We start from the raw sequence: 26,880 nt of genomic DNA, 5'->3' as shown, positions 1-26,880 counted from the left end.
CTTCAGTTGATAGAAAACAGTGGAAGGAGGAGCTCCCTCTGCGCTGTCTTCTCCGCGATCTCAGCCCTCAGGCTTGTTGTATCTAGACCCATTTTAAATCAAGCAGGTTCGCTTCAGACCAGTCATCTCAGGGGAGGCAGCTGAGGTGGGGAGTGAGTTGTTAGTGGGGTGCAGCCCCATCACCAGGGGCTGGCCCTGCCAGGTGCCTGTGTTTGAAAGAGGTGAAGTGCTGAACTCTGCAGACTGGGAGGCAAGGGAAGGTCCAAGTTGCTGGAGAGGAGCCAAGGTGCCCCATGGGGAACACACTGAGTTGTTGTTTGTGCCCCAAAGTCAGCCGCAGGCGAGGTCTGCGTAGATGGTCTGAGGATCTGCCCTTCAGCTCTGACATCAATGAGGCGGTGGCAAGCAAAGGTGTGGGCCAAGATAGAAGGAACATGTCCAACACCAGCGCCAGACCCATTTGGGGCCCGAGCTGGCTGTGTGGGGTGGTGTCTGGCAGCTGCGATGACATCTATGAGGCAGTGTCAAGCGTAAGTGCAGACCAAGGCAGAGAAAAGCAGAGGCCGGCCAGAGGGATCTTGGTGCTCCCCAATGGCAGACGAAAGCAGAGCCAGTGCAGGGTGCACTGGGCAGAACCCATCTGCAGCAATAACATCAATGAGGGGGAGGTGGTGGAAGTGCCAGACCCTACTGCCGTGGAGCCTGCCCGGTGGGATTTGGGAGCCGGCAACGGCCATGACCTGCAGCACATCAGCGACCAGGTGATGCCCAAAGGTAAGGCAATGAATGATACTGTTTGCCCTTAGGCACGACTCTGGCTGACACTGATACCAGTTCTCACCCCCTCTCCCCACCCCAGAGGCATCCACAACCTCGGGCTCCTTTCTCCTGCCCCTAGCCAGCTTTCCCAGGCCCATGCACCAGGCGGGAGGACTGGCCCTGCCTCGTGCCTGCCGCCACCCTTTATTCTTTTTCCCTGCTGCATCTGGAGGTTTCTTTCCTCCTCCCTACCCCAGTGCCCAGTTCTGGCCCCTTTCTCAACCCCAGGCTGGCCGAACGCTAAGTTTTCCAGATAGAAAATGTACGCTACAGATTTCATTGCTGTAGAGGAGGTGTCTTACAGCTCTTCTGTTTACTTTGGTTGGCCTCTTAATTTATTTAAACGTTAGAATAATTAAGCTTCATGATGAATGTGACTTTGTAGCTGAAAGGTATTGTTCTCTCAGAATATTAAAAAATGGTGAAAGAATGAACAAAGTATGTGAATGAATTGTGCCTTTATACACAAAGCATGCCAGTACTTGTGAAAGCTTTTCCTTGTTCGGTGGTGTAAAATAAGCCTCTGAGTGCTTTCACACACCAGGTAGCAGATGGGTAGTGTTGGATGACGGCCCAAAATAGACTCTTCATATCATTTATGGGGATTTATAACACATTTACAAGTATGTCTCATTTGACCCTGTCTCTACAAAAAAATGGTTAAAAATTAGCCAGGTATGGTGGCTTGCACCCACAGTTCCAGCTGCAAGAGAATCTCTTGAGCCCAGGAGTTTGCGCCTTCAGTAAGTTCTGCTGGCTCCATCTCACCATTGTACCACTCCAGCCTGGGCAACAGAGTGAGACTTTGATTGTTTAAAAAATTGTTTTTGCCCCAAACAGCTCTTTGTTTTAAGACATTTGAAATATTGAGCAGGTGTCGGACCACAGTAACTGACCACAGCATCTCTTACTGCTTGAGACTTTCCCTGAAATGTGCTGGTAAGAGCAGCCTAGAGGAAGGTGGTTATATCTGATGAGTAGAAGGAGGAGGGCATATATGTGATTCATCTAAAAGTTGCATCCCTTTATTTAGGTGCAAGTCTGAAAAAGAAGTCCCAGCCCTAGCCTGGTTTTATTCCACATGCATGGAGAGATTCTGTGATTTTTGCATTCTCCAGTAGAATTGGGACATTGGTGCCTTTATTTTCCTGACATTTATTACTAAAAGCTTTTCTCAAGACTGTTAAAAGTGATCCAAATGGTTATGTAGCTTTAAAAAGAATCTTTTTTACTCACCTCACTTGTGACATTGTTTCCTCTTCTTCCTCTACAGATATTGCTTCTTACCATCCAAGGGCAAGCACACTCTTCCTGAGAAAGTATCAAATGCATGGTGAGACAATATTGTTTCTGCCTTCAAGGAAAACCTAAAACTTTTCTGTCTTGTGTATTACAGAAAGTATTTAGAGAAACTCAGATATTAGTTAAAAACGTTCAACTTTTCATAGATTTACTTGTCTTATTTTCATATGTGATATAATTTCCTTTAGTTGTCAATGTTTATGGAAACATATAGATTTCGTGTTCACACATTTGGTGACATTTTTACCATTTTACCATGATTAATTGGCCACATGATTTAGTGTAGTAGTCACGGATTTATACCTTTTTCTTCATACGTCTTTGCCATTTTTCCCTTGCTTTAAAGAGTATGTTTTAATAATGACTGATAGGATTTTGGCCACAGCTTGGATTTCACTTGAGCAAATCAAAAGAATCCATTGTTCTAGATTGGATCTGTGATGTTGGCTCCTTGTTCACAGTGCTCTAACCACTGTCACATCCAAGTCGATGCTAGAACTTTTTCATTGGAATGTAATAGAAATGTAACATGCCCCGTGCTGTTTTCTGTATTAGCCTTAGTGTGTGAAACTAGTGTAAAGTTTTCATATCCTGCCTGTTTTAGGATGAGAATTAGAACTGTAGGATTTTTCTGTACTGTTGCTTATGTTACATAACATTCTGTTGTCTTACTTTATTTTTAAAAAAGCCATACACCATGTTTTTCAGTTAATTTGAACAAGAATACAAGAACTGGGGATTCTAGAATAACATGTGAAGTAATGCAGCACCATAAAAAAGGAGTTGTTCACCTGCATTTTCATATTTGTGTGGACTTTGTCTGACTTGAGCTAGTCATTTCTAGTTAGGATTGTTCTATTTCTCAGTTTCTTCCAAGAGCCATGGGCTTCTCACACCTAGAGTGCATGGAAGTAGAAGAAAACTGATCCCCTGCCCCTGTCACTTCAGTGGTGAGGAATGTGTGTCAATGAGACCAGTTCAACTTCAAAGGAGGAGGCATTATAGGGAAGAAAGTGTGGCCCAAGTCCCTCTTGGGAGCTTTTATTCTTTGGACCTTTGTTAGAACAAAATGATTGTGTGTGCTGAGGATACCCCGTGCAGTTAGATTGGCACCCTCATTTTGATATTTAAGTTTAAGATAGACTGCCTTTCAGTTGAGTAAAGACCCATTTACTTTTTCAGTAATGTATGAATAGATGACTGAGAAGTGGTTTGGGATGCTTCCAGATATTCTAGTGCATCTTGAGATTGACTCCTGGCCAGAAACTGGTTCTGAGAGCTGTCAGTTATTAGATCCTGGTAATGAAAGTAAGCTACGTGTAAATGTAGAATCTGAAAACAAAACACTGCTGCATAGGGGTTCAGAAATACAATAGTAAACGTTTTTATTAGCTAATTTTCTCATCTGTCCCACATTTTGGCATTTTTATGAAGGAATACTTGAGACAGGATAATTTATAAAGAAAAGAGGCTTTATTGGCTCACAGTTCTACAGGCTATACAGGAGGTGTGGTGCTAACATGGGCTTCTGGCAAGGGCCTCAAGAAGCTAATGATCGTGGTGGAAGGTGAAGAAGTCATCTTTCACATGGTGAGAGAAGGAGCAAGAGAGAGTGGGAGTTGCTGCAGGCTTTTAAATAAGCAGATCAGGCCAGGTGCAGTGGCTCACACTTGCAATCCCAGTATTTTGGGGTGCTGAGATGGGCAGATCACTTGAGCCTGGAGTTTGAGACCACCTTGGGCCAACATAGTGAGACCCTGTCTCTATGAAAAATTTAAAAATTAGCCAGATGTGGTGGTGCATGCCTGCAGCCCCAGCTACTTTAGAGGGGAAGGTGGGAAGATCACTTGAGGCCAGGAGGTCAAGGTTGCAGTGAACCATAATCACACCACTGTACTCCAGCCTGAGCATCAGAGTGAGACCCTGTCTCAGAACAACAGTAACAACAAAACCCCAAGAAGATCATGCATGAACTCAGAGCAGGAACTCGCTCATCACCAAGGGGATGGCACTAAGCCATTCATTAGGGATCTGCCTCCGTGATCCAAAGACTTCCCCACCTCCAACACTGGGGATTACATTTCAACATGAGATTTGGAGGGCACACACTTTGCCTAATTTGTTTTGCCTTTCCTTATGTACATGGAGATGCTTTCATGTGAACATAATAGAATATGTGTTAGGTCAAAAAGTAAAACTCTGTTTTAAAATTTTGCAGTATGAGATTCATCATGCCAGATTATTTAAATGTTAAATTTTGTTTAAATTAAAAATATTTTAAAAATTGATTTTTTAATATAGTGATAATCAGATTTATCTTGTTTTATATAGTGATGATCAGATGATTAGCAACTACTTTTATTCTGTGGTATTTTTCTATACCAGAATTGATTAGTTATATTTTTATTTTTAGTGCAAGGAAAGAGGAGAAGCTCTCGCCTATATTCTGTAAGTAAGCTTTTGAAAAGTTAAGAAATTAATTGTTTAAATTAAAAGTCTATCTGTCATAATTCCTTAGAAATGTAACAGGGACCCAGTGCTGTTAGTTTGATCCTCTTTTGGTGAATTTTCTAACTCTTTTCTATTTTCCTAAGTGTCTGATTTATGCAGGAAAGTCTTTAACTTACTGTGCCCATTTTTAAGGCTGTCTGACATTTAAGTTAAATTTAAATAATTTGGTTGTGATATAAAGATCTGCCTTAAATATTTAATCTTTTAAAATCAAATCAAATTGAAAATAGCCACGTCCATTTTCTTCAACACTTTCTGCTGACTCCCTGTCACAGCAGCTGAAAGCACAGCATCCTCACTCCACTGCACCCTTATTTCCCTCCCCGTTTCTTCCACCTGTAACACACTTTTAATTAAATCATGAATTGATATTTACATGATTATGACTATGCACATATTATTCACTGCTGATCATATAATGTTCTGAATGTGCCTCTTCCTTGCACATCCTTCATTCTTTCTCTTAAATATTTCGAAACCTGAACACTTCTGCACTTCTCCAAGATAACCTCCCCTTTCCTAGCCCATGATGGCTCATAAAACCAAATGTGACCATTAGCCTCCGCCGGTCTCTTTGTTTTCACATCCTTCATTTGTGTGTGTGTGTGTGTGTGTAATTGATTTTCTGACTATATTCCTTTGGCTCTCTAACAACTATTCTTCCCCAAGAGTTGTAACATTTGTCACATGCCTATGAAAAATATGTTTTATCTACTAAAAAAATACATTCCATGTTTTTTTCTTGAAGCAAGTTTCCTTGGCCTTTCATTATCATCCTCAGGATGAACTGTGATTTCCTGGGCTGCCCTGCACCTGTTGGCCTGGGAGCTCTCTCTGAAATCTGGGACGACTAATGTTGGGTCCCTGAGTCCTAGACTGTGCATTGCGCTCTGCTCTGTGTTACTCCCCAGTAATGCTGGAGTGCAGTTTCTGAGGAAAGGCTCATATACACACATGTTTAGAGATCTGGGCTTTCTTAAAATCCCTCATTTGATATAGAGTATAAAATTCTATAGTGAAAACTAAATGTCATGGCTTGAAGACATTTTTCTATTGCATTTTTATTATACTGTTTTTGAAAGTATTGCCATTGTGTGATATGTCATATGTAATCAATGTTTCCATCTGTCAAGTGTTTCGGACCTTCTCTATCCCTGAGATTCTGAAATTGTAACACAAAGCTTGGTAGGGACCTTTTATTTTATTGTGACCATTAAGTCTAAAATAAAATTTAGAGAATTTTTCTGTGTGCTTTGTTTTATTATTATTATTTTAGTCTAATGATTCAGATGTTGGACCTCTTAGACCAGTATTTCTGCATTGATCTGTAACTTCTTTACCTTCGATTTTCCAGTTTATCTTTTGTTCTGTTCTTAGAGATTCTTTGACTGTCCATGCTAACTGTTCTATCAAATTTTTAAAAATCTCCTTAAGGGTGATTTAAGATTTGTAAAAAAGTTTTGCTCCTGAATTTTTACTGCTCCCAGGAATTCCTTTTTCCTGTTGTTTTGATCTCCCATTGGAGGCTTTGCTCAAATGTGTGGTGGTCTTTGGCTTTCTCTCATTGAAAGTAGGACCTTTTTTTCACTGAGGGGTCTCACTGTAGGGATTTGGATGTCGAGGCAGCTTTTCCTTTGAGGGACATCAGTGTATATATGAGGGAATGAGGGTATTTTCTTTGCCATGGTTCAGTTTTCTTCCAAGAAGGGCCTCCCAATTTTCTGCCTGGGCAGTGCAAGCATGGCTGCTGGCTTTCCAGAAACAGGGTTGGGAAGCAAGGTGGAGTTTCACTTTGTGTGTGCCATTTACTCCCATTTCCCAGGTTTCAGTCCTGGTAGGTCGGAGCACAGAAACCTTCAGGTATAATATATCCAGAGAATACACATCCACATTTCTTATAAGATGGGAGGACAAGTGGACCTGGCATTCTAACCACAGGTTTACTATTGACCTTGTTGGCTCTGTTGTATGTTTCATCTTACCTTCCCTGGTACCATGTGCTCTGATTTTGCAGACTGTGTCGGGTCCTTCAAAATACACAGGATTGCTTGTTTCTGTTCAGGTCACTCCCTGTGGGCACCAGGGTTGTGCTTTCATGTCAGTTACCACTCCTCTATCTGCTTGTCACCTTGCAACATTGACTCAGAATCTGCTGTCAATCCTGTCTCCTGGTCCTGTGTATAGTGTTTATTTTATGACTAATTCTCATGAGATTTCAGAAGGAAGAGAAAATAAATTTGTGGTCAATCCATCATATTTTGTGGTCAATTCATCATATTTAACCCAAATTTAGAACCTATATGTAAGTGTAAATCTAAGTTTAAATTGAACATAATTATGACATTAATTCAGACAATTTTCTAGTTATACCTATAATAAGCATATTACACTTTTCCACTCAGGCCTTGTGTAATAATTCTATTCAAACTCCATACCTGCCATGTGGTCCCATTGCTATGCAACGTAGATGAAGCTGATTTTGTTAGCACACAAAGTATTGGAAATTTTCAAGTTAGCTAAAAGTCATTAATTATTTTTAAAACATTTAAAACATGTCTTATAAAAAAGTGGGGAGAAAAAAGTGATCTTGAAGGCCGGGTGTGGTGGCTCATGCCTGTAATCCCAGCACTTGGGGAGGCTGAGGCAGGTGGATCTCTTGAGGCCAGGAGTTCGAGACCAGCCTGGCCAACATGGTGAAACCTCGTCTCTACTAAAAATACAAAAACTAGCCAGGCATGGTGGCACACTCCTGTAGTCCCAGCTACATGGGAGGCTGAGCCAGGAGACTTGCTTGAACTTTGAGGTGGAGGTCACAGTGAGTGATAGGAAATTTTAAATAAAAAAAAATGAAGACAGATATCACCTAAAGCTATACCAACTAGTCTGTATTTTGGTGCATTTTTCCTGTTATTTTTATTCTCATATATGGAATTTTCCTCAGAGTTGACTTTTGTTATGTTAAAGTATTATGCTGCATTATCCCTAATAGTAGTGACCTTAAGGGATACCTTCTTTCCCGTTGAATAAAAGTGTCTGAATGAGTCCATTTTTATTTTTTATGCCATATTTGTTTTTGAGACAATTAAAGTATATACGTTGACACACATACATTGTTAATGTAAATTAACAGAATAGCTTAAGAAACATTAAGAGTTTTTAGCTAGAGTTAAAACATTTCTATCTTAAAGGGTAATTTGGTCCTTCAAATAGTAATATTGTTCAAAAACATCTTGGATTTTGATTAAGAAATAAGTGAATTTGCAGTAAAAACCATCTGAAGCAGCAAAATGCTGTTGGACTCTATGGATATTTCTGATTATTGGCTACTGGCAATGTTTAAATGCAGTGTAGTTTTATAAACAACCACTAGATCTTCTCCCTACCCTGCCTTTTGTTTCATACTAGCTCATTAGTAGTAGATCCAAACCTGTTCTGTCTTTAATGTGTTTGTGAGGGACCCTGATGGAAGAGTGTGATAACATGATGCAAACAAGCATATTAAGAGGAGGAAGGAAGGCTCATCCGAGTTAGTTTTTTTTTTTTTTCCAATTAACATAATGGGTATTTTGTGGTTTTAAACAATGCTGTTGATCTTTTCAACTATTTGGTGACTGGCATTTGGCTACTGGGATTATTTTTAAGGACGAGCACTTTCTCTCTCTCTCTCTCTCTCTCTCTCTCTCTCTCTGTCTCTCTCTCTCTCTCTCTTTCTTTTTTTAAAATTTGAGATGGAGTCCTGCTCTGTCACCCAGGCTGGAGTGCAGTGGCACAGTCTCAGCTCACTGCAACCTCTGCCTCCGGGATTCAAGCAATTCTCTGCATTAGCCTCCTGAATAGCTGGGATTACAGCAACCCAACGCCACGACTAATTTTTGTATTTTTAGTAGAGATGGGGTTTCATCATCTTGTCCAGGCTGGTCTTGAACTCCTGACTGTATGATCCACTCACCTCAGCCTCCCAAAGTGCTGGGATTACAGGAATAAACCACCTCGCCTGGCAAGGAGGAACATTTACTTAACATAGTTGAGGCAGCTTCCCTATTGACTATTGCACTCTCAACAAATGAATAGATACTTTGAAAGTGTTTTAGAGATAGTTTCTTTTCTACAGGGCTCAAAGCATTCACTGTCATATCTCTGATAGCACTGTGGATGAATTTTCACTGATTTGTATCTGCAGGAAGATTTACTTTCCAAATTGTAACTGATTTAAATATTTGTCAAGCTCTTATTGAACTCCTTAATTTCTCCCACATTCTGTGCTCAGCAGCTGCAGGTAGAAGAGAAGGGGTCCTCCCTCACCTGGAGAGGCTCACTTTCTCATGAGGGGGATGCTCTGCAGGCAATTGTATCATGTAACACACGGTGAATTAGACTGATGAGTCACAAAACCAGAAATGTTCTGTGGTGTGGCTGCAGGCAAAGGGAGCCCAGAAGGTGGATGAGGTCAAGCTTGCTGGGACAAGGGGGAAAGGAATAAATATTCCAGACAGACAGCAGCATGAGTGAGGCAGGAATGTGCCATAATGTGCATCAAATAACTTAAAGAATGAAATCAATTAACTTTTGAAATGAATGCAGAGTATTCTCAGAAGTTCTCATTTGAGTAGTGTAATAGCAGTCTTATGGAAACATGAAGCGAAAGTTAAATTCCCGAAGTTGTTTTCATCATCTGATTTTTGGATGTGAGAGAGTCTTAAAGCAGTACTTTTTCCATCCTCCCACAAGGAAACAGGCCCAGGGAGACCTATGGCCCTTCACTTGTTTGGTGACTGAGCAGCTCTGGTGCACACAGCCTCTGACGCTAACACACTGGTTCCATCACACTCTCTCTTGAATGCACACACTTAGGATTAGTAACTTAGTAAATGTTGTATTAGGTCTTCATTTACTGCATTCAAATGCTCTTGTGTCAATATTGTTTAATGTATGACATTTTGTTTCAGTTAATGAATAACGGAAATAGAAAATCTCAGTGCTTTTTACTGCATAAGAAAAAAGCATGAAATCCCATTTTAAATGTTTCCCATTATTTATAAAGGGAATTTACAATAGAGGCTTGCCAGGTTTGATGATCGGTGTCATATCCAGGGCAGCATTTTGTAACCCATTTCTCAAACATCATCTGTGAAAGTTAAGAGCCTCCAATGAGTTTCCCATAGAGCTGCACATGATACCACACTCAGGCAGGTCACGGGGTATAAAAAATACCTTAATGCTTTATTGTTTGACATTTTGACAAAGGGAAAACCCACATTTTTGTAAGTTCAGCCTACTGTGATATTTTTCTCTATCTTCCTTCTTCTTCAGATACCTCCATGGCATCTTGGTAGAAAATACAGCTCGTGTTCCACCATATTGCTAGGTAACAGCACAGTCAGTGAGCCTGATCTCAGCCACATATTAGAAAGGTGAGTACAATGAGGCTGCCAAGGGCTGAGTGACAGACCCCCATATGCTAAAAGCATCCCGGCCATCTGCTGTTATTTCAGCTATTTGGTTGCCCCTTTCAGCAAGCAGTTGAAGAAGTTGATGTCAACGATATATGGATTTTTCAGGACCTAAGTATGAATTTTCTGTTTCTTTTTTAATCTTAGACACTGTGTGGTAAAAGGGAAAGCCAGTTCGCAAATAAGCAATCCCAGAAAAAGCATGGCTATTTATTGGATGCATTTATGTTATGACAGTATTGAACCTAATAGACAGGAGAGGTGCTTTTTATCAGATGGTTCTAGGAAAAATTATTAGTTCTTTATAGGCCATAGGCCTAAGATGATGGGCACTACTTTGGAAACTACTCTTGTAAGAAGGAACACCTTGTCCTCCAGCAGCACCATAGTGTATCTGCATTTAAATTTTTCCATCGTGCACAAGCACTTCATAGGCCACAATCAGAGATGCCCTTTCAAAACACCCTTGAAAGATGGGTTCAAGTTGGTTTAAAAGGCCAGCTCCAATGGAGATGCCCAGGAAACATTATTAACATCTCCTTCCATTGAGTGTTGATTTTCAGAAAACAGTTTGGCAAGTGGTACCTCAGAATGTTAATCTCCTTATCCCTAACTTGACTTTCTGGTCTATAAACATGACTAAATTACAAGCTTAATTTTGTCTCTAATGTGCTTGTTTTTAAGCTAATTTGTCAGTAACTTCTACTTTAATCAAAAATGACAGTTTATACTCATAATAATGTGACTTTCCTCTCTCATGTATAACAATAGTTGAGATCCAATTGTGTTTCAGCAAGAACTGGGCTCCACCTGCGTCTAAAGCCCTGCGCTTTGACCTCTGTGCTGTCATCACTCAATGTTTGTATTCAGTCCTAAGTAAAAAGCCACCCTTTTTCGGCTAGAGTCCCTGGCTGCTTCTGATTTCAAAAGATTCCAATGTTTCAGTATGCAATTCAAAAGTAGTTTTTAAGCTTACCCTTGCTCAAACAAGTAAAAGTCCTGCTTTTTCTACTAGCGTAGTCTAAATTTTTCAAGGTTTTTAAAAAATTGAAATATATATATTTTGTTTTTTGGAGAAGGGGCTTTGCTGTTTTGGCCAGGCTGGATTCAAACTCCTGGGCTCAAGCAATACACCCAAGTCAGCCTCCCAAAATGCGGTGATTACCGGCATAAGCTACCATGCCTGGGCTACAAGTCTATTTTTGAAGCACAGTAAGTTTTAATGTACTCTCCAGTTTTAGAAGAGAGTATTTGGTATATTTGCTTTTGATGAAATAAAGGTTTACTGAGCAAGTTAATATAGCAAATTGGCTTTTGGAAAAGATTTTGAAAAATGTATTTCATAGATAGTAGAGCATTGTTCTCAATGGAAGAAGTGAGCCATGTTAGAATCAATTACACTGTTTCTTCAAAATATACGTCTGCAAACACATGCATTTTCCCAGCTCCACCTTCCCTCCGTCTCTGGGCACTCACAAACCTTTTAGGAAAATGGGGAAGTATGTGAGACATCATTATATGGGTAAAAGCATCCCAGATGATTCTGATCTTAGCCCTAATTCAGTCATTCCCAAACTTTGCTGCACATTGGAATCACCTGGGGAACTTTACCAACAACCCTGATGCCTAAAGCTTACCCAACGCCAATTAAATCAGAAAGTCTCCAGCTGACACTGAGGCCCTGTTTAAAGCTCCCCGGGTGATCCAGTGTGCAGCAAATGCGGAGGCGGAGGCTACTGCTCCCTTTGTGTGAAAAAGTGATGGTTCTAATATAAAAATTACATGTTTTCCCTGTCATTTGCTCTTTTTACTCATAAAGCCTTTCTTCTGTGTGAGTCATTTCTATCTATGTGTGCATATGCTTCAATTTATACCATACCAAAATGTTTTGTAAACACCTGCAGTGCACAGGAACACTGTTCGGGGACCTTGGGCAAATCAGTTTTAAGCCTTGGTTCTCTTAATTGTAAAATGGGTGGTGCATGGATTGTCACGTGAGGTTCCGTGGTCCTTTTCAGCATGTAACTTCCAATTCTGTGATCTTAAAATGTGGAGATGAAACTGTTGGAAGCACTATAGAAATATCTATCTTAGATGCTAAAAATGTTGTAAGGTCTACTTTTTACAACTCCAATTTGCCTTCTCAATTATTACAAGCCACATTTTAAATGTTGAGGGTGAATAGAAGGCCAGAACTTATCAAAGAGAAGCCCCAGTTTCCTGACACACAACATCTGTGGATGACTGGAACACAGTGACATCCATCCGAAGAGTTGTATTTGTTCATTCATACTTTGTTTAAACTAATGAGGCAGTACCTGCCATAAATGTATTATGTGGTGTTACACTCTGTGTTTAGTACTGCTTATTTTAGGAGCACTACAAGTGTCATCGATTTTTGGATGCATTATAATGTTTACTAATAAATTTTCTGCTAATCATGCATAGGTGATTTTAAATTACTTTATTTGGTATAAAGCACATTCATTCTCTGCTTTTAGGGAAACAATGACAAATGGGTGAGTAGGTGATGGTGAACTAAATCAGCCAAAATGCGGGGCCAGCAACTTAAAAAGCAAAACACTACTGTCTGGCCTAAATGTAAGCATATGTACACATAGATATAAGTAACTTGCCCAGAATGAAAGGTTCTATGGGCAGAAGAGCAAATGACAGGGAAAATATGTCATTATTTATACATAATAACCATCTGCACACACAAGTCTTCTAACAGCATATTGCCTAGCATTTTAGTTCTCCTATTTTTGCTGTAAGGCCAGAGGACTAAAACAAAAGGAAAGTGTTCATATGGTACTGTTGTGAAGAGAGGATTTCAGGGCCACTGAGAGGGTTCCCTCCTCCCCCTTTAGAAATATATCTTCAGGCCTAACAAATGATAACATCAGTTCTTACAATTTTTTTTCCCTCCACAGTGTGACTTTGGCAATATATTACAACATAAAGCACAGGTAAGCTCTTTGAAACCTATCTTGTTATTCCAGCTCATCACTTTGTGTCATACGAAACACGCTGTCAGGTCATAACTCTGTATATTATAAGCTGTAGAGTGCTTTTTTGCAGTGTTACAGTGAATCATTTGTGGGTTATTTGGTCCATAAGACTCTTTTAAATTATTAAGGGTTCCAAAGTGTATTTGTTTATGTCTTTGTTTGCAATTTACTTGTAAAGAAGCAGTTAAAAGATGCTCTAGCCTCACGCAAATATATAGTAGGAAAGAGACATATTTTTGAAGCTTTCAGGTAACTGTGGGTATTCTTTAACCCCACCCAAACTCCAGAAGTGCTAACTGATTAAAATAGTTATAGCGGGATTGTACATATCAATGAATTCGTTCACTAATAGTCACTGATCTTTCTTGTACAATAAATGGATCTTTCCCCTTACTGGCTTTTACAATGTTATGCATTGGCTACTTGGTCTATTCATAGTGTCAAAAACTCACTTTCATTAGTATCACCACCATTATAAAAATGTCTTCAGATATGGAGATGCTGTCAAGCTCACAGTAGTAGGTATGAGTTTTCAAAGTCCTGATTTTTACCTTGAAAGTTTTAGCTTTATTATAGACAAATATTTGTTATTTTCCCTGCAATGGCAGACTCTCTTGACTTAATTTTATAGATAATAGTCAGTTATACTTTCAGATAAAAATGGTGTTCTGTGAAAAATTGGCTTGCTCAGCTCACAATTAAATCACAACTGCTTTTCTTTAACATGACCATACTTCAGTATACAGAAGTGCTTTATGTGAACTTTCTACTTAGAATGCTAAAAAGAATACTAAAATACATTAATTTTTACTGTTTCATCAAGGACATTCTTCAGTGAAACAGGCTACTTTAATAAAAAAAAACTGCAAGGGGCAGTGAAGAGTGGAATGAATACTGGTATAATTTGGTACCACTGCCCTTATTCATACTGAGAAACCATCAGTTTTACCCACTTTTGCTTTTAAACAGTCATTACAAGTGTTGAACAGGAAGGAAGCAGTCAATGTCTTAATACTTTAAAAAAGTAATAAATTGTGTGTTTTATTTTCAATCAGCTTCTCAGGTTGAATTAGTATTCTTGTGAGAACAGTTTGGGCCATACATGGTGGTTGACACCTGTAATCCCAGCACTTTGGGAGGCCAAAATGGGAGAATTACTTTGAATCAGGTGTTTGAGACCAGCCTGGGCAATGTGGCAAGACCCCATCTATCAGAAAAAAAAGATCAGCTGGGCATGGTAGTGTGGACATTTTGTCCCAGCTACTTAGGAGGCTGAGGCAGGAGGATTGCTTGAGCCCATGGAGTCAAGCCTGCAGTCAGTCAGGTTGGTACCACTGTGCTCCATCCTGGGTGAAAGAGCAAAACCCTATAACAACAACAACAACAACAACAACAACAACAACAACAACAACCAGTTTTGACATCATGGGTCTCCTAGAGAATCTCAGGGGTCCACAAACCACGTTGGTAGCACCATTGGTTTCCTTAATGATCACATAATGTGTTAGTTTTTAAAGTTCATTAAAGACTGGCCTCTTTTAAAATAAAAAGGCAATTAAGTCTGTAACTCAAACTACTTCAGCAAACATAAAGTATAATAAAGATTTGGGAAATCTTAATTGATTTTAAAAAGTTCTATAATCTTTATTGCCAACAACTACTGCTTTCTAAAATGTTCTTGTGTTCCACCATGAGGTTAGAGCAGTAAAAATAGATACAGTTTATTCCCATTGCCTATTAGCGGGGGTCAGTATTTAAAGGCAAGGCTGGCTCATCAATGTAGAAAAGACTTCCCAGTTCAGAACGTGATGTGCTGATGAAAAAGAGGTCAAGAAACCCTCTGAAGGCCAGGATCCAGGAGAAAAATTGGCAACAACAGTTTTGGTGAACAAATTTTACCAAAGCAAACAAGAAATATCTCCCTCCACCCTCCATGCCCTACTCCCAGCAGATACTTTACTAAGATATTAACAGTTCCTGAATTAATTTCTTAAATTCACATTCTTCTTTTACAGATATGCAAATAGATCTCTGGCTATTTTCAATGAGTCAATACATCCACTTTCAGTAAGTGTCACTTTCTCTGAGGTTCTGTTTATGTCTTATAGAGTTGTGTTTATTTCTTGATGAAGTCAAAATCATCCACCATTAAGTCTTCACTAAGTTGTATCCAATCATCTTATGTAAGGAGTGTTGTAAATTGGACACACTGGAGTAAGAGCTGACTTATAGCTTTGTTTAATTTGTGCACTAAGGGGAATAAACACACCATCCAAATAACAAAATGTGTCATTTTAAAAGATAATTTTTTATAGCAGCAAACAATATAAATAGCTGTAAGTAGTCCTAACAAATATGCACAAATTCTGTGAATAGTATTAGAAAACAATTTAAATTTAAATTTGTTTAAATGCTATAAAAACTTAAAAACTTCCTTCTTCAGGTATGTGATAGCCACAGGGCCACCTTAGCACCTATGTTTACAGAAAACCAAAAATATTTTAAGATCCTACTGTTTATATTTTTAGAACTAGAAGACATTTTATCCCAGCAAAATTATTGTAAGGGACACGTGGGCACAAATTTGAACATTCCCAAGAGTACTTAAGAAGTTTTCTTGAATGAATATTTATATTGCCTTTTTTCTTCTTTCAGCAAGAAGAGATTCCAGGGAAATCCTTTGAGGACGATCCCACACACAAATGCATTTTCAGTTATTTCTGTAATATTTTTGCAGTCGCAGAACTAACAGCTCCATGTGCGATCGTAGCATTGGTAAGCTATTTCTTATCTATAAAGCAGCTTTAATAACTGGTCTCCTACACAGCGTATGGCCGTGTTTCTAAATAAAAGTCAGTTCCTAAAGTTATCATCAGATCTTTTAAGAGAAACCTATGTAAGCAAAGTAAATACACATATTAGAGTTTAATCATCGTCATGTTTTAAAATGATGCCATTGCTTTTCTTATCACAGAATAATTGCTACTAAAAGCAGTGGGAGAGACTTCTGGTTTCTCCCTCAACAGATTCCCATGTAGGTCTAAGCTGAGTTCCAGGCTGTATTTCCCCACAGTTCTGACCTGGAGCTGCTGCTCTGAATTATTTGTTGTTCCTGGTGACCTCTTGTGCCTGCTCAGGAAATTGCCCAGGAATGTGGAACCAGTAAGACTTGGACATGGGCTTTGCTAGTTAGCCTGCCAAGCCACAGCTGTGTCCTCACCTCTACATGGTTCTCACAGAATTCCTGTGGTGAGACTCATTCTGAATATAAAGTCCTGTTCAGATGGCTGGGATTGTTTGAGCCCTCCCCACACTAACCTGTAGAGGAATGTCAACCACACGGCCTGGAGAGAAAGGATACTTAGAGCAGTACCCTCTCCTTTAGCATCTGGCTAGAACTTAGGGGTGAAGGTTTCTGCTGAGCACCTGCATAGAAACCTCTCTGTGAGCACTGGATCAGATGCAGGCCATTTCATGGAGCTGCAGCCATTGGGAATGCTCAGCACATGCCGGAGGGAAGCAGGAGTGGTACTTCCAGATGGAGAGAGAGCGAGCTGATGCAGGAGGGAAAGCTGGATTGGAAGAAGGGGGAGTTCACTGTATACAGGCTAAATTTGGTGTGCCTGTGAGATAGCAGAATGATGTGTGCAGTCATTATTTGAATCTACGGAACTGGAGCATGAATCTGAGCAGTGTAGTCATCATTTGGATCTATGGGACTGGAGCATGAATCTGAGCTAGAGGTAAGGAATGAAGAGTAAGAGTAGCTGCTCAAGGCGAGGCATGATGGATCATGCCTGTAATCCCAGCTCTTTGGGAGACCAAGTCAGGTGGATCACCTGAGGTCAGGAGTTAGAGATCAGCCTGGCCAACATGGTGAAACCCTGTCTCTTCTAAAAAATACAAAAAATTACCTGGGCATGGTGGTGAACACCTGTAATCCCAGCTACTTGGGAGGCTGAGGCAGGAGAATCTTTGGAACCTGGGAGGCAGAGGTTGCAGTGAGCCACGATTGCACCACTGCCCTCCAGCCTGCACAACAACAGCAAAACTCTGAAAAAAAAAAAGAAAAAAAGAGTAGCTGCTCAAATGCAAAGAAGGTGTTTAGAATAAAAGTGGACAAGCCGGACATGGTGGGACACACCTATAGTCACAGCTACTCAGGAAAAGGAAAAAAAGAGAAGATGGACAAAAGATGGCTCTGTAAAGACTACCAGCATGTGAGGGACAAACCCCCAGTAAAGTGCCAGAGTGGAAGGAGGAAGAGCAGAAAAAAATAAGAACAAAGTGTTCACAATAGGAAAGGCTGTGGTCACAGTGCTACATGCTGCCAAGAAGGTGCTCATTCCATAAACACCCCTGGGATGCCAACCCTGTGCCACTCTTCTAAGTGCTGGGGCAGAGAAGAGGACAGGTCGAGCACAGTCCTTGTCTTTATGAGACATTTGCTTTAATGAGGAAAGCATTTCTTTTTTTAGGTAACGGCAAATAGCAAAATGATAAAGCAGGATACAGAGAGAGTGATGGGAGGGGCTCGCTGTTTCTGATAGAATGATCAGGAAGAGCCTCTCTAGAGAGGTCACATCTGAGCAGTGACCTGACTATAAAGTGAGGATGATAAGGCGAGCTGGCATACAGGCAGTGTGATGAGTGCCAAGACTGAGACAAGAACACATTTCATGTGTGTTCAAGGAACAGACAGCAGAGAGCCCACCTGTGAGAGAAATGAAGGAAAGAATGGAAAAGATGAGGTCGCACAGGCAGTGCCATAACTCACAGAGCCCTTTGGCTTGCAGACCAGGGGACGAAGTTAAGGTTTTATTCCAGTTTGAAGCGGGGACTAATGGTAGATCTTGAGCAGGAGAGTGAAGTGTCCTTAATTTAGAGGTTATCACAACTGTTTTGGGGAGAGTAGACCATAGTTGGGAGGAGGGTTGGGGCAGAGAAGAGGACTAAGAAGCAACTAGGCTGTTACAGGTGAGCCATGACACATGGTGGCCCAGAATCTGAAGCAGGCAGCCTACCAGTGAAGTTAGCCATAGAGGGATTGCACATGGATTGGAGGAGGGTAAACTCACAAGATTAGGGCCAGGTTGGGGAGTGGAGCCTTGGGGTGAAGGGCTCTGGTTTGTGGGTGTGAAGGCTCCAGGGACCTCGGCAAGAGAAGTCTCAGGTGAGTGATGGGGGTGGGGGGTGGATAAGGAGAGATGGGAGGTGAGGAGCTGAAACCAGGGCATGACACTGTGAGCAAATGAGAGGATGTCCTGGAGGAGCTGTGGGGAGCAGGATGGGAACAGGCAACACATTCCTATCTACCTGCCAGCCAAGTGTGATGCTGCACACAGATGGCACAGTAGTGTTTCCTGAACAATCTTAATCTGCACGAGGCCTGTGTTTGTGCTGCCTTTCATGAGTGTGAAGGTGCTGAAGGTGCCTTTCTTCATGCTCACATCCCTGTGAATGAAATTGGCATGGAAAGTTCTGTGGGCAGAGTATGCTGCAGAGGTATCTGACTATGACTGTGACTTGCCCTCTCGCTTTATCTGAGCAAAGTCTCTGCAGAACGTAAGAATAAAAGGCACTTGTTTTCTGGCCAAAACCAGAAGTCTTTCATTCTGAAATGTTCTTATCACCACACTGAAACAGAACTGAAATCAAAGACAAGTGCTCTATTTTGCAGGTGTACATTGAACGCCTTTTAACTAAAGCTAACATCGATCTTTGTCCTACTAATTGGAAAAAAATTGTCCTCGGAGCCATGCTTCTGGCCTCCAAGGTTTGGAGAGATCGTGGTCTGTGGAGTGTGGATGACAGCCAGAATCCCAAGGATGTTGCAGTTGAGAAAATGTGAGTTTCTAAGGTTTGGGCAAACTTTGTCATCATTTTCCATGCCTCATTTGCTCTCCAAGTTATCACTGCAAGAAATATCTTTATAGGTTTTATTGTGCAGATAAAGGAAATAGGCATAAGACCACAGACTTCAATCTATCCAGCCTTAGTATAACAGTTTATATTTTCCAGCATTAATGGGTAAGTCTTGATGTGTTATTGTTGTAACAACTGGCTGATAAACTAGAAAATGTTTTTCTGATTTTTTTTTTTTTGGCAAACCTCTTACAAGTGTGCTGTCAGAATGACACAGTATAGTAAATATCTTTATAGCTTTTTAGAAGCCACCTGCCAGTTTCAGTCCCCTTTTAAGGGGCAAACATCTAGCCTTCGAAATAATTGGCCACTGTTAAGGTCTTAAGGTCTCTGGACTATGCAGAAGTTACAGCTTTAACCTAAGCCGCCCATTGTGTATTTGCTTTTGCTGGTCCTTGTCTACCCCCTTTAATCTGAAGATCTGTTTTTATAGGAACCTTGAGGTATGATGTTCTGTGCCCTGTCTCCTCCCCATTGAGAACATTGCATGTGTTTGAAAATCGGTTAGAAGCTTCCACATTCACCTCCCACAGTGTGAGAAGCATTTCTGGGGCATCACCCCATGCCCACCACACTCACAGGCTCCCTGGGTACTCAGACATTCACAGAAGCAGGCTGGGGGCCAGTAGTTGTTTATGAGAGTTGGGGGGAGCCTTGCGGGGTCATGGGGTTCCTCCCGGATGCACCAACATGACACTGAAACACAGCTTCCCCAGGGTTCCCTTCTAATTTGGCTTTGTGACTGCTGTGAAGTGAAGGGACCTGAAGCAGGCAGGCAGGGTGAGCAAGGGGGCATTTCCAGCAGAGCCGCCCTGGGTGCCTGCTGGAAAGTGAGGACAGCTGTGTCAGCTGCATCTGGTGCAAGACAAGGGAGCAGCTCTTGTTTACATTGAGCAGCAGCAGAAAAGATGATGCCAGGCAGTGGGACAAGTTAGTTTTGTGATCTTTGCCCATGACTCCAGATAGGACTGTTATTCAGAATCACCTCAGTGTTTGTCTACAAATGAAGATGTAGTGTATATTGTAGATATGCTGCAATGTGTACATATCTACATTCAAAAATAACTACTTGGCGTCTGAGCTCAGTGACTCATGCCTGTAATCCCAGCCCTTCAGGAGGCCGAGGTGAGTGGATCGCTTGAGCACAGGAGTTCAGACCTGCTGGATAACACAGTGAACCCTGTCCATACAAAAATTTTTTAAAAAAATTAGCCAAGTGTGTTGGCAGGGGCCTGTAGTAGTCCCAGCTACTTGGGAGTCTGATGTGGGAGAATTGCCTGGGCCTGGTAAGATTAGGCTGTAGTGAGCTGTGATCACATGACTGCACTCCAGTCCTGGGTGATGGAGCCAGATTCTCTCTCAGAAACAAATAAAAAAAACATTTTTTGCCACCACTTTGCTAAGAGTATAAACCAAGTGATCATTGCAATATTTGTGGTAGCCATTTTAGCAAAGAGTGTGACAGCAAATGAATTTGAAACAAATGGAAGTATTTTGAAAGTTGCAAATGCTAAAGTGACTTTAATCATAGTCATCCATTTGCAAACTGGTCCCTCAAAGGAAGCAAGATTTGTGACTGCCTGACTTCTCCTTGCCTGCTGTCTAGCCAGAGCTGATTTATCAATACAGGATAATTGCAATAGAAAAAGAGTTGAATTCATGCAGAGACAGCTGTACGGGAGACCAGAGTTTTACTATTACTCAAATTAGTCTCTCTGAAAACTCTGGGATGGTTTTCAAAAAGAATAATTTGGTGGGTATGGGGTCAGAAAGTGGGGAGTACTGATTGGTCAGGTCAGCGATGAAATCATAGGGAGTTGAAGCTGTCCTCCTGCATTGAGTTGGCTCCTGGGTGGGGGCCACAAAACCAGATGAGCCACGTTTATTTGTTGGGGTGGTGCCACCTGATCCCAGTACAAGGTCTGCAAAATATCTCAAGCACTGATTTTAGGTTTTACAATAGTGATGTCATTCCCAGGAGCAATATGGGGAGGTTCAGATTCTTGCAGCCTTCAGCCTCATGACTCCTAAGCCACAATTTCTAATCTTGTGGCTAATTTATTAGTTCTGGAAAGGTCATCTATCTAGTCCCCAGGTGGGAAAGGGGTTTGTTTTGGGAAAGGGTCATTACCATCTTTATTTTCAAGTCAAACTACAAACTAAGTTCCTTCCAAAGTTACTTCGGCCTCCGCATAGAAATGAACAAGGACAGCTTGGAGGTTAGAAGCGAGATGAAGTCAGATCAGCCCTCTTTCACTGTCATAATTTTCTTAGTTACAATTTTTGCAAAGGTGGTTTCAAATTTGTAATCATGAACACTTAGTTCTGCCATTTTGGCAGCTGAATTGTTCTCAAAACCTGCAGCTAAGCTGGCTGGGGCTCTGATTTCTAGTTACAAGATCAGAGAGCATGTGGGGATATGTGCAGCTTTCCACAGAAGTGAGCTTCAGGAGCAGTGGAGGCAGAGGCCAGCCCCACGAAGACTGACTCCAAAGAGAGCTGTGTGTGTGTGAACGGAGAAACACCAGGAGCTATGCTCTGAACAGGCTGCTTCTGTGTATGGTCTTGGGAAGCTGGAAGGCATTACATCCAAGCATTTAATAGACATGTGTCTCACCCCCCTGCTGTTGACTGTTTGCAGTGACCCCATTTTGAGTGTCAGTTTAACAGATAAAAACTACTGTCCATCAGATATTTCTTAAAACTTTCCAACATCTCTGTGTGTCCCTAGAATATATTTTCTTTCTAGAGAGTAAAACTGAGTAGCCACTATTCAGAAATGCTGTGTCATAAAGGGTATGCTATTCAATCATCTAGCCTTTTCAAAAACCAGAAATCCTAGAAGATGCATAGTCTGTACACAGAATTCTTCTCTTCAGTGATTAAACCTCTATTAATAGATATGTTAATTTCATAAAGTGCCATTAATTCCTGTAGTAAGTCAGGTCCTGATTAGCTGTCTATTCAAATATTGTTTGATTTACATTTCTATAGACTTATGGATATGTGAACAGGAAATTAATTTTGGAAGTAGGTTCAGTTGAGTTTTTTTGTTTTTTTTTTTAAATTTTTTATTGGATTTTAGGTTTTGGGGTACATGAGCAGAGCATGCAAGACAGTTGCATAGGAACACACATGGCAGTGTGCTTTTCTTTCCTTCTCCCCTTCACCCACATTTGGTATTTCTCCCCAGGCTATCCCTCCCCACCTCCCCCTCCCACTGGCCCTCCCCTTTTCCCCCCAATAGACCCCAGTGTTTAGTACTCCCCTTTCTGTGTCCATGTGTTCTCAGTTGAGTTTTAAGTTCAGCAAATGAGATCCTCACATCTTGGCTTGTAGTCTAACTGTCCTCCACTTTCAAGCCAGTGGGTAAAATGTTAAAATTTTCAAACCAAGAAACCAAATGTATTGTTCAGATATTGATCATTTTTAAGCAATTAACTTCTTACAGGGGTTATTCTGAAAGCAGCCAGAATGACTCTAACTGTGTACCTATTAATTTAGCCTTGGTGAGGGCAGCTGGATGACCATGAGGCAGAGGACGGCTCCCAGTCCTTTCCTCTCCCATTGCATCCAACAGCCCCACATTCTGTTCTGCCCAGTGGTGACAGATACTGAGTTCTTCAGGGTTGCATTCCCAACCCAAGAGCAACACTGCATGTGTTAAGGCCAGAGTCCTGCTATAAATCACATTATAAAATGAGTTTAGTCTAGCCAAAATGTCTCTCCTTGACTTTTCTGCCTTTCAAATTGTAAATGTTATTCTTCCCCAGTCTCTTCATAATATTAAGGTGAGCAGAAACTTGCATTATGCCTCCTTGACATAGCCTTGTGTGCTGGAGCAGAGGGAGGGGGATTCTTTTTGCCATGGAATGTATCTTGCTTATGTATTTATTTGGGATGAATCCTCCTTAGAGCTTTTCCTCCTCCGAGGTAATAGGGTGGGTCTCCATGGGTCCATTTGTTGCCATGGTGATGTGCCCCATCTTCCCGTTGGTGCTTCTCTACTTCAGTAAGTCCCTTCCTGTTATCATCCTGGTAAACACGCCTGGAGCTTCTTCAGAACTACTAAATGGTACCCATCATTCCTGTCATCTGATTGTGATTGCGGGGTTTGTGAGTGCGTGTGGAGTCTGAGTTGTGCAGCTGCCCTAAGGAAACTGTGAAGAATAAGCCCCAGGTCAGTAGCAGGAGTGCAGAAGAGGCCTCTACCTATCCCTCATCCAAAATTTGGGGTGCTGGGATGATGAAGAGACCCCAAGCAGCTGTGCCTTGTTTGGACATTAGTGTAAGGACCCTACCAGTCAGCCTTTATTTGTTTCAAAACAGAATTTGGAGCATCTTAGTAGCTCAGAATGATATTTTTAAAGATAACCCACTGGACTAAAATTGACCTGTGTTGGCTTTATTATGTTTCTCCTCCCCCAGGAGTAAGATGGAGAAGAGTTTTTTGGAGCTACTCGAGTTTAAAATTCATGTGTCTGCCAGTGTTTATGTGAAATATTACTTTGACCTGTGTGCCTTGCCATACGACCATGAACTGGATTTTCAGTTTGGTATTCTTCACAAACATATAGCGCAGAAATTGAAGGTAAGGCTGTGAAGTCACTTAGTGAAGTTTCCCATTGGCCACAAAAGCCAACATCTGTGACAAAATCATATTAAGTAGTGATTAGGAAAATGAAAGCCTTAAAATTAACAGACCAAAGTGCTTATTTCTTTGGCATCATATTTCTTGTCTTTTATGCTTTATACAAGAATCCTTATTATTATTATTATTTTATGAGAAGGAGTTTCACTCTTGTTGCCCAGGCTGGAGTGCAATGGTGCGATCTCAGCTCATTGCAACCTCCGCATCCTGGGCCCAAGCGATTCTTCTACCTTTGCCTCCCGAGTAGCTGGGATTATGTGCATGCACCACCATGCCCAGATATTTTGTATCCTTATTAGAGACAGGATTTCTCCATGTTGGTCAGGCTGGTCTCGAACTCCTGACCTCAGGTGATCTGCCCGCCTTGGCCTCCCAAAGTGCTGGGATTACAGGGATGAACCACTGCACCAGCCAAGGATCTATATTTTAAAAAATTATTGATATTCTCACTGCTTTGACCATAATTCAGAACATTTTTAATTAAATTTAATCTGTTCTTTTGGGTTTTGTTTTTAATCTCTACTTGTTCACATAGCATTCATGAATAAATGCAGTTGTATTCCTAATTATATCTAAATAGACAATGCACTTACTGCTCTTGACTGCCTTTTACTTAAGCAGTTTGCAATTTTGTGTCCTTGTCTATTCTATATATCTCAGTGCAGTCCCAGGAGTTTGTTAGACAAAGCAGTAGTGGCTGAGAGACTTGTGCTTACACTGTATAAGGTGCCAGTAGTTCAAGTACTAGGTGTAGGAAGGACATGGGTTTTTAGTGAAAATGGCTTCATGGGACAATGTAAGATTTATGGTTTATGACTGTTGGTGAGTATACAGGAAAGTTCCAACTGAAATAGACACGTTTAAAATTGGCACTGTCTCTGGTGTTTTGGTGGTACTTTGGAATAATACATTTATTTACCACAATGTGCAAGTAAAGTAGCTTCAATCATTAGGCTTCTTGGGTGTTCCAAAACAGCCCAGCATGTGCCTGTCTCGTTAAAATCTGCTTGGAGTGTGTAGTAACTACTAAGGATTGGGTAGAATTTGAACCGCTGAATAAGCTGATTGTTTGGCACAAGTGTATGTTGAGTATGTTGAAGGAACAAGTGCACAGGTAACAGATAATATTGTCACAAGCTTGTCACAATACTCTTAGGAGCCCTATTTTATTTTTTATGTGACAGTATCACCAAGCAATGAGCCCAATTTTAAAATTATAAAGTAAGTTCCTCTTGGCTCTGGCAGTCTTTTCATAGCTCTTAAAGGAGACGACCTTAGTGAATGGGCAGGGAGTTGCATCCTCAGAACCTGGCCGAGTGTAAACCTCAGCCAAAGCAGCCGCAGGGTAACCCTCTAAAGGAACCTGTATGTGTGGTTTCTCATCAATGATGCCTTTTAAAAAATGTTGGAGCCTTTTTAAAAATTGTACTCGTTTTCTCTTTGATTGACTTTCCTAGGCTATGTCACGGCTGTGTGAATACAAAGACCTGCATCAAGATGCCGCCGCTATGACAAGGGCCGTCAGCATGGATTTCATCGGCATTAGGCATACTAATGCCATCTTATCTTAAAGAGAGAAATTAGCATTATAAAGTCCTGGACTTGTCAACTATAGGGACTACAAAATATCACTTCTGCTGAAAAAGACCAGAAAAATTAGGATTTTCTTTTTTTATCTTTTTTAAAAAAATTTTTATTGTTGTTGTTGTTGCTGTTGTTGTTGTTGATTAGGATTTTTATAGAGTGGAGACTTCTTCAAATAACCACACTGTGAAGCTGGGTGATGGTGGCATGAACAGTGGGTGCCAGGTGCTACCTGCCCTTCTTGTTCCACTGAGTCCAGATGGCATTCCTAGGGCACCACCTTCTTGAACAACTCTTGGGGAGGAAGAGTGTCATATGGACACAGCACATCGCAGTTCAGAGTCCACAGTCACCCACAGTCCCAAGCAGGTGACAGTCTGAGCTGAGCTGGAATTCAAACAACTTTGGAATTGGCTCCAGATTTGTGAGAGTACCTGGGTTTGGATCTCTGTCCACTGAGGCACTGAATGCATGATGGCCCAAAACAACAAGTGTGGGAAGAGAGAATGGCATGGGGACAAGGCTGTCATTACTTCAAGTACCATGGGGGCTCAGGCCTGTTCATCAAGTCTTTGGAGAGAATCTGCATGTGAAATGAGGCACCCACATCATGGTTATAAAGGGAGAGATGAAATCGGTTCATCTTCCCCCAGGCCTATAATGGTCATGTCAAAACACAGAGTCTTGCTGTGTTGCCAGGCTGGAGTGCAGTGGCAGGATCTCGGCTCTCTGCAACCTCTGCCTCTGGGGTTCAAGTGACTCTCCTGCCTCAGCCTCCCAAGTAGCTGGGACTACAGGCATGAACCACCAACCCAGCTAATTTATATATTCTTAGTAGAGACAAGGTTTCATCACAGTGGCCAGGACAGTCTTGATCTCTTGACCTCATTCTGCCTGCCTCCGCCTCCATAAGTGCTGGGATTACAGGCGAGAGCCACCGTGCCTGGCCTCTTGCATTTACCATTCACAATAATGCAGTTTGGAATATCCCACTGTTGATTTATTATTTCCTCCTCCAAACATAATCTGTGGCCCTGTATACATAATTGAATATTTTTGTGTATTGATATTTTGTGTCTGAAGATGAAATATTAGATGAAACATGTTAAAACATTTCATGCAAAGCCTTCAGTGGTTGTAGAGTCTACTCTTTGGCGAATACACGAATTAATCTATTTTAAATATTAAAATTTTTATTAGATGTGATAATGATATTTTTTCTTTTATCTTCATTTGTTAGATATAGTTACTTACATTCTTCCATCATTAATGATATTGTATCTTATATTTGATGTAAAAAACTCCTAGAATATTTGGAATTGATCGTTGAAATTAAACTGCAAAATGAGATTTGCTAAAACCTAGTGATAATGTACTCATAATGGGTTTATTATCTATTATCTCTATCACTGTTAATTTTTAAAGTTTCCATGGAAAACTATACTAAGAACTTAAAATTTTCTATAAAACCCTTCATGCTCTGCACTTTAGCTCCAATGCATAATGAATAAAGGAAAATAAATTCTCCTGTGGGAATTCTGCTGGATTCTTCCTTTCTTTTCCCTTTAACCTGGGGGGGAGCATCTTGAGGTCACCATGGGGTGAGGTGACCATGAGTGGGGTCCCT

General features: G+C 41.0%; 1 protein-coding gene across 1 annotated transcript; it reads left to right on the top strand.

Annotated features, from left to right (window-relative positions):
• Positions 1–4: 4 nt before the first annotated feature.
• Positions 5–26,784, top strand: LOC118147229 (cyclin-Y-like protein 1B). The gene is made up of 10 exons (XM_078348405.1): positions 5–774; positions 2,093–2,152; positions 4,535–4,569; positions 9,943–10,043; positions 13,016–13,051; positions 15,109–15,160; positions 15,749–15,868; positions 18,774–18,940; positions 23,447–23,609; positions 25,127–26,784. Exons 1-10 carry the CDS (start codon positions 294–296, stop codon positions 25,238–25,240), a joined length of 1,329 nt encoding a protein of 442 aa, XP_078204531.1. The 5' UTR covers positions 5–293; the 3' UTR covers positions 25,241–26,784.
• Positions 26,785–26,880: the final 96 nt, after the last annotated feature.

This window comes from Callithrix jacchus, chromosome 14, assembly GCF_049354715.1.
Source record: "Callithrix jacchus isolate 240 chromosome 14, calJac240_pri, whole genome shotgun sequence".
Lineage (NCBI taxonomy): Eukaryota > Metazoa > Chordata > Mammalia > Primates > Cebidae > Callithrix > Callithrix jacchus.
Note: the sequence above shows the minus strand (reverse complement) of the source record. Positions and strands in the feature narration are given on the sequence as shown.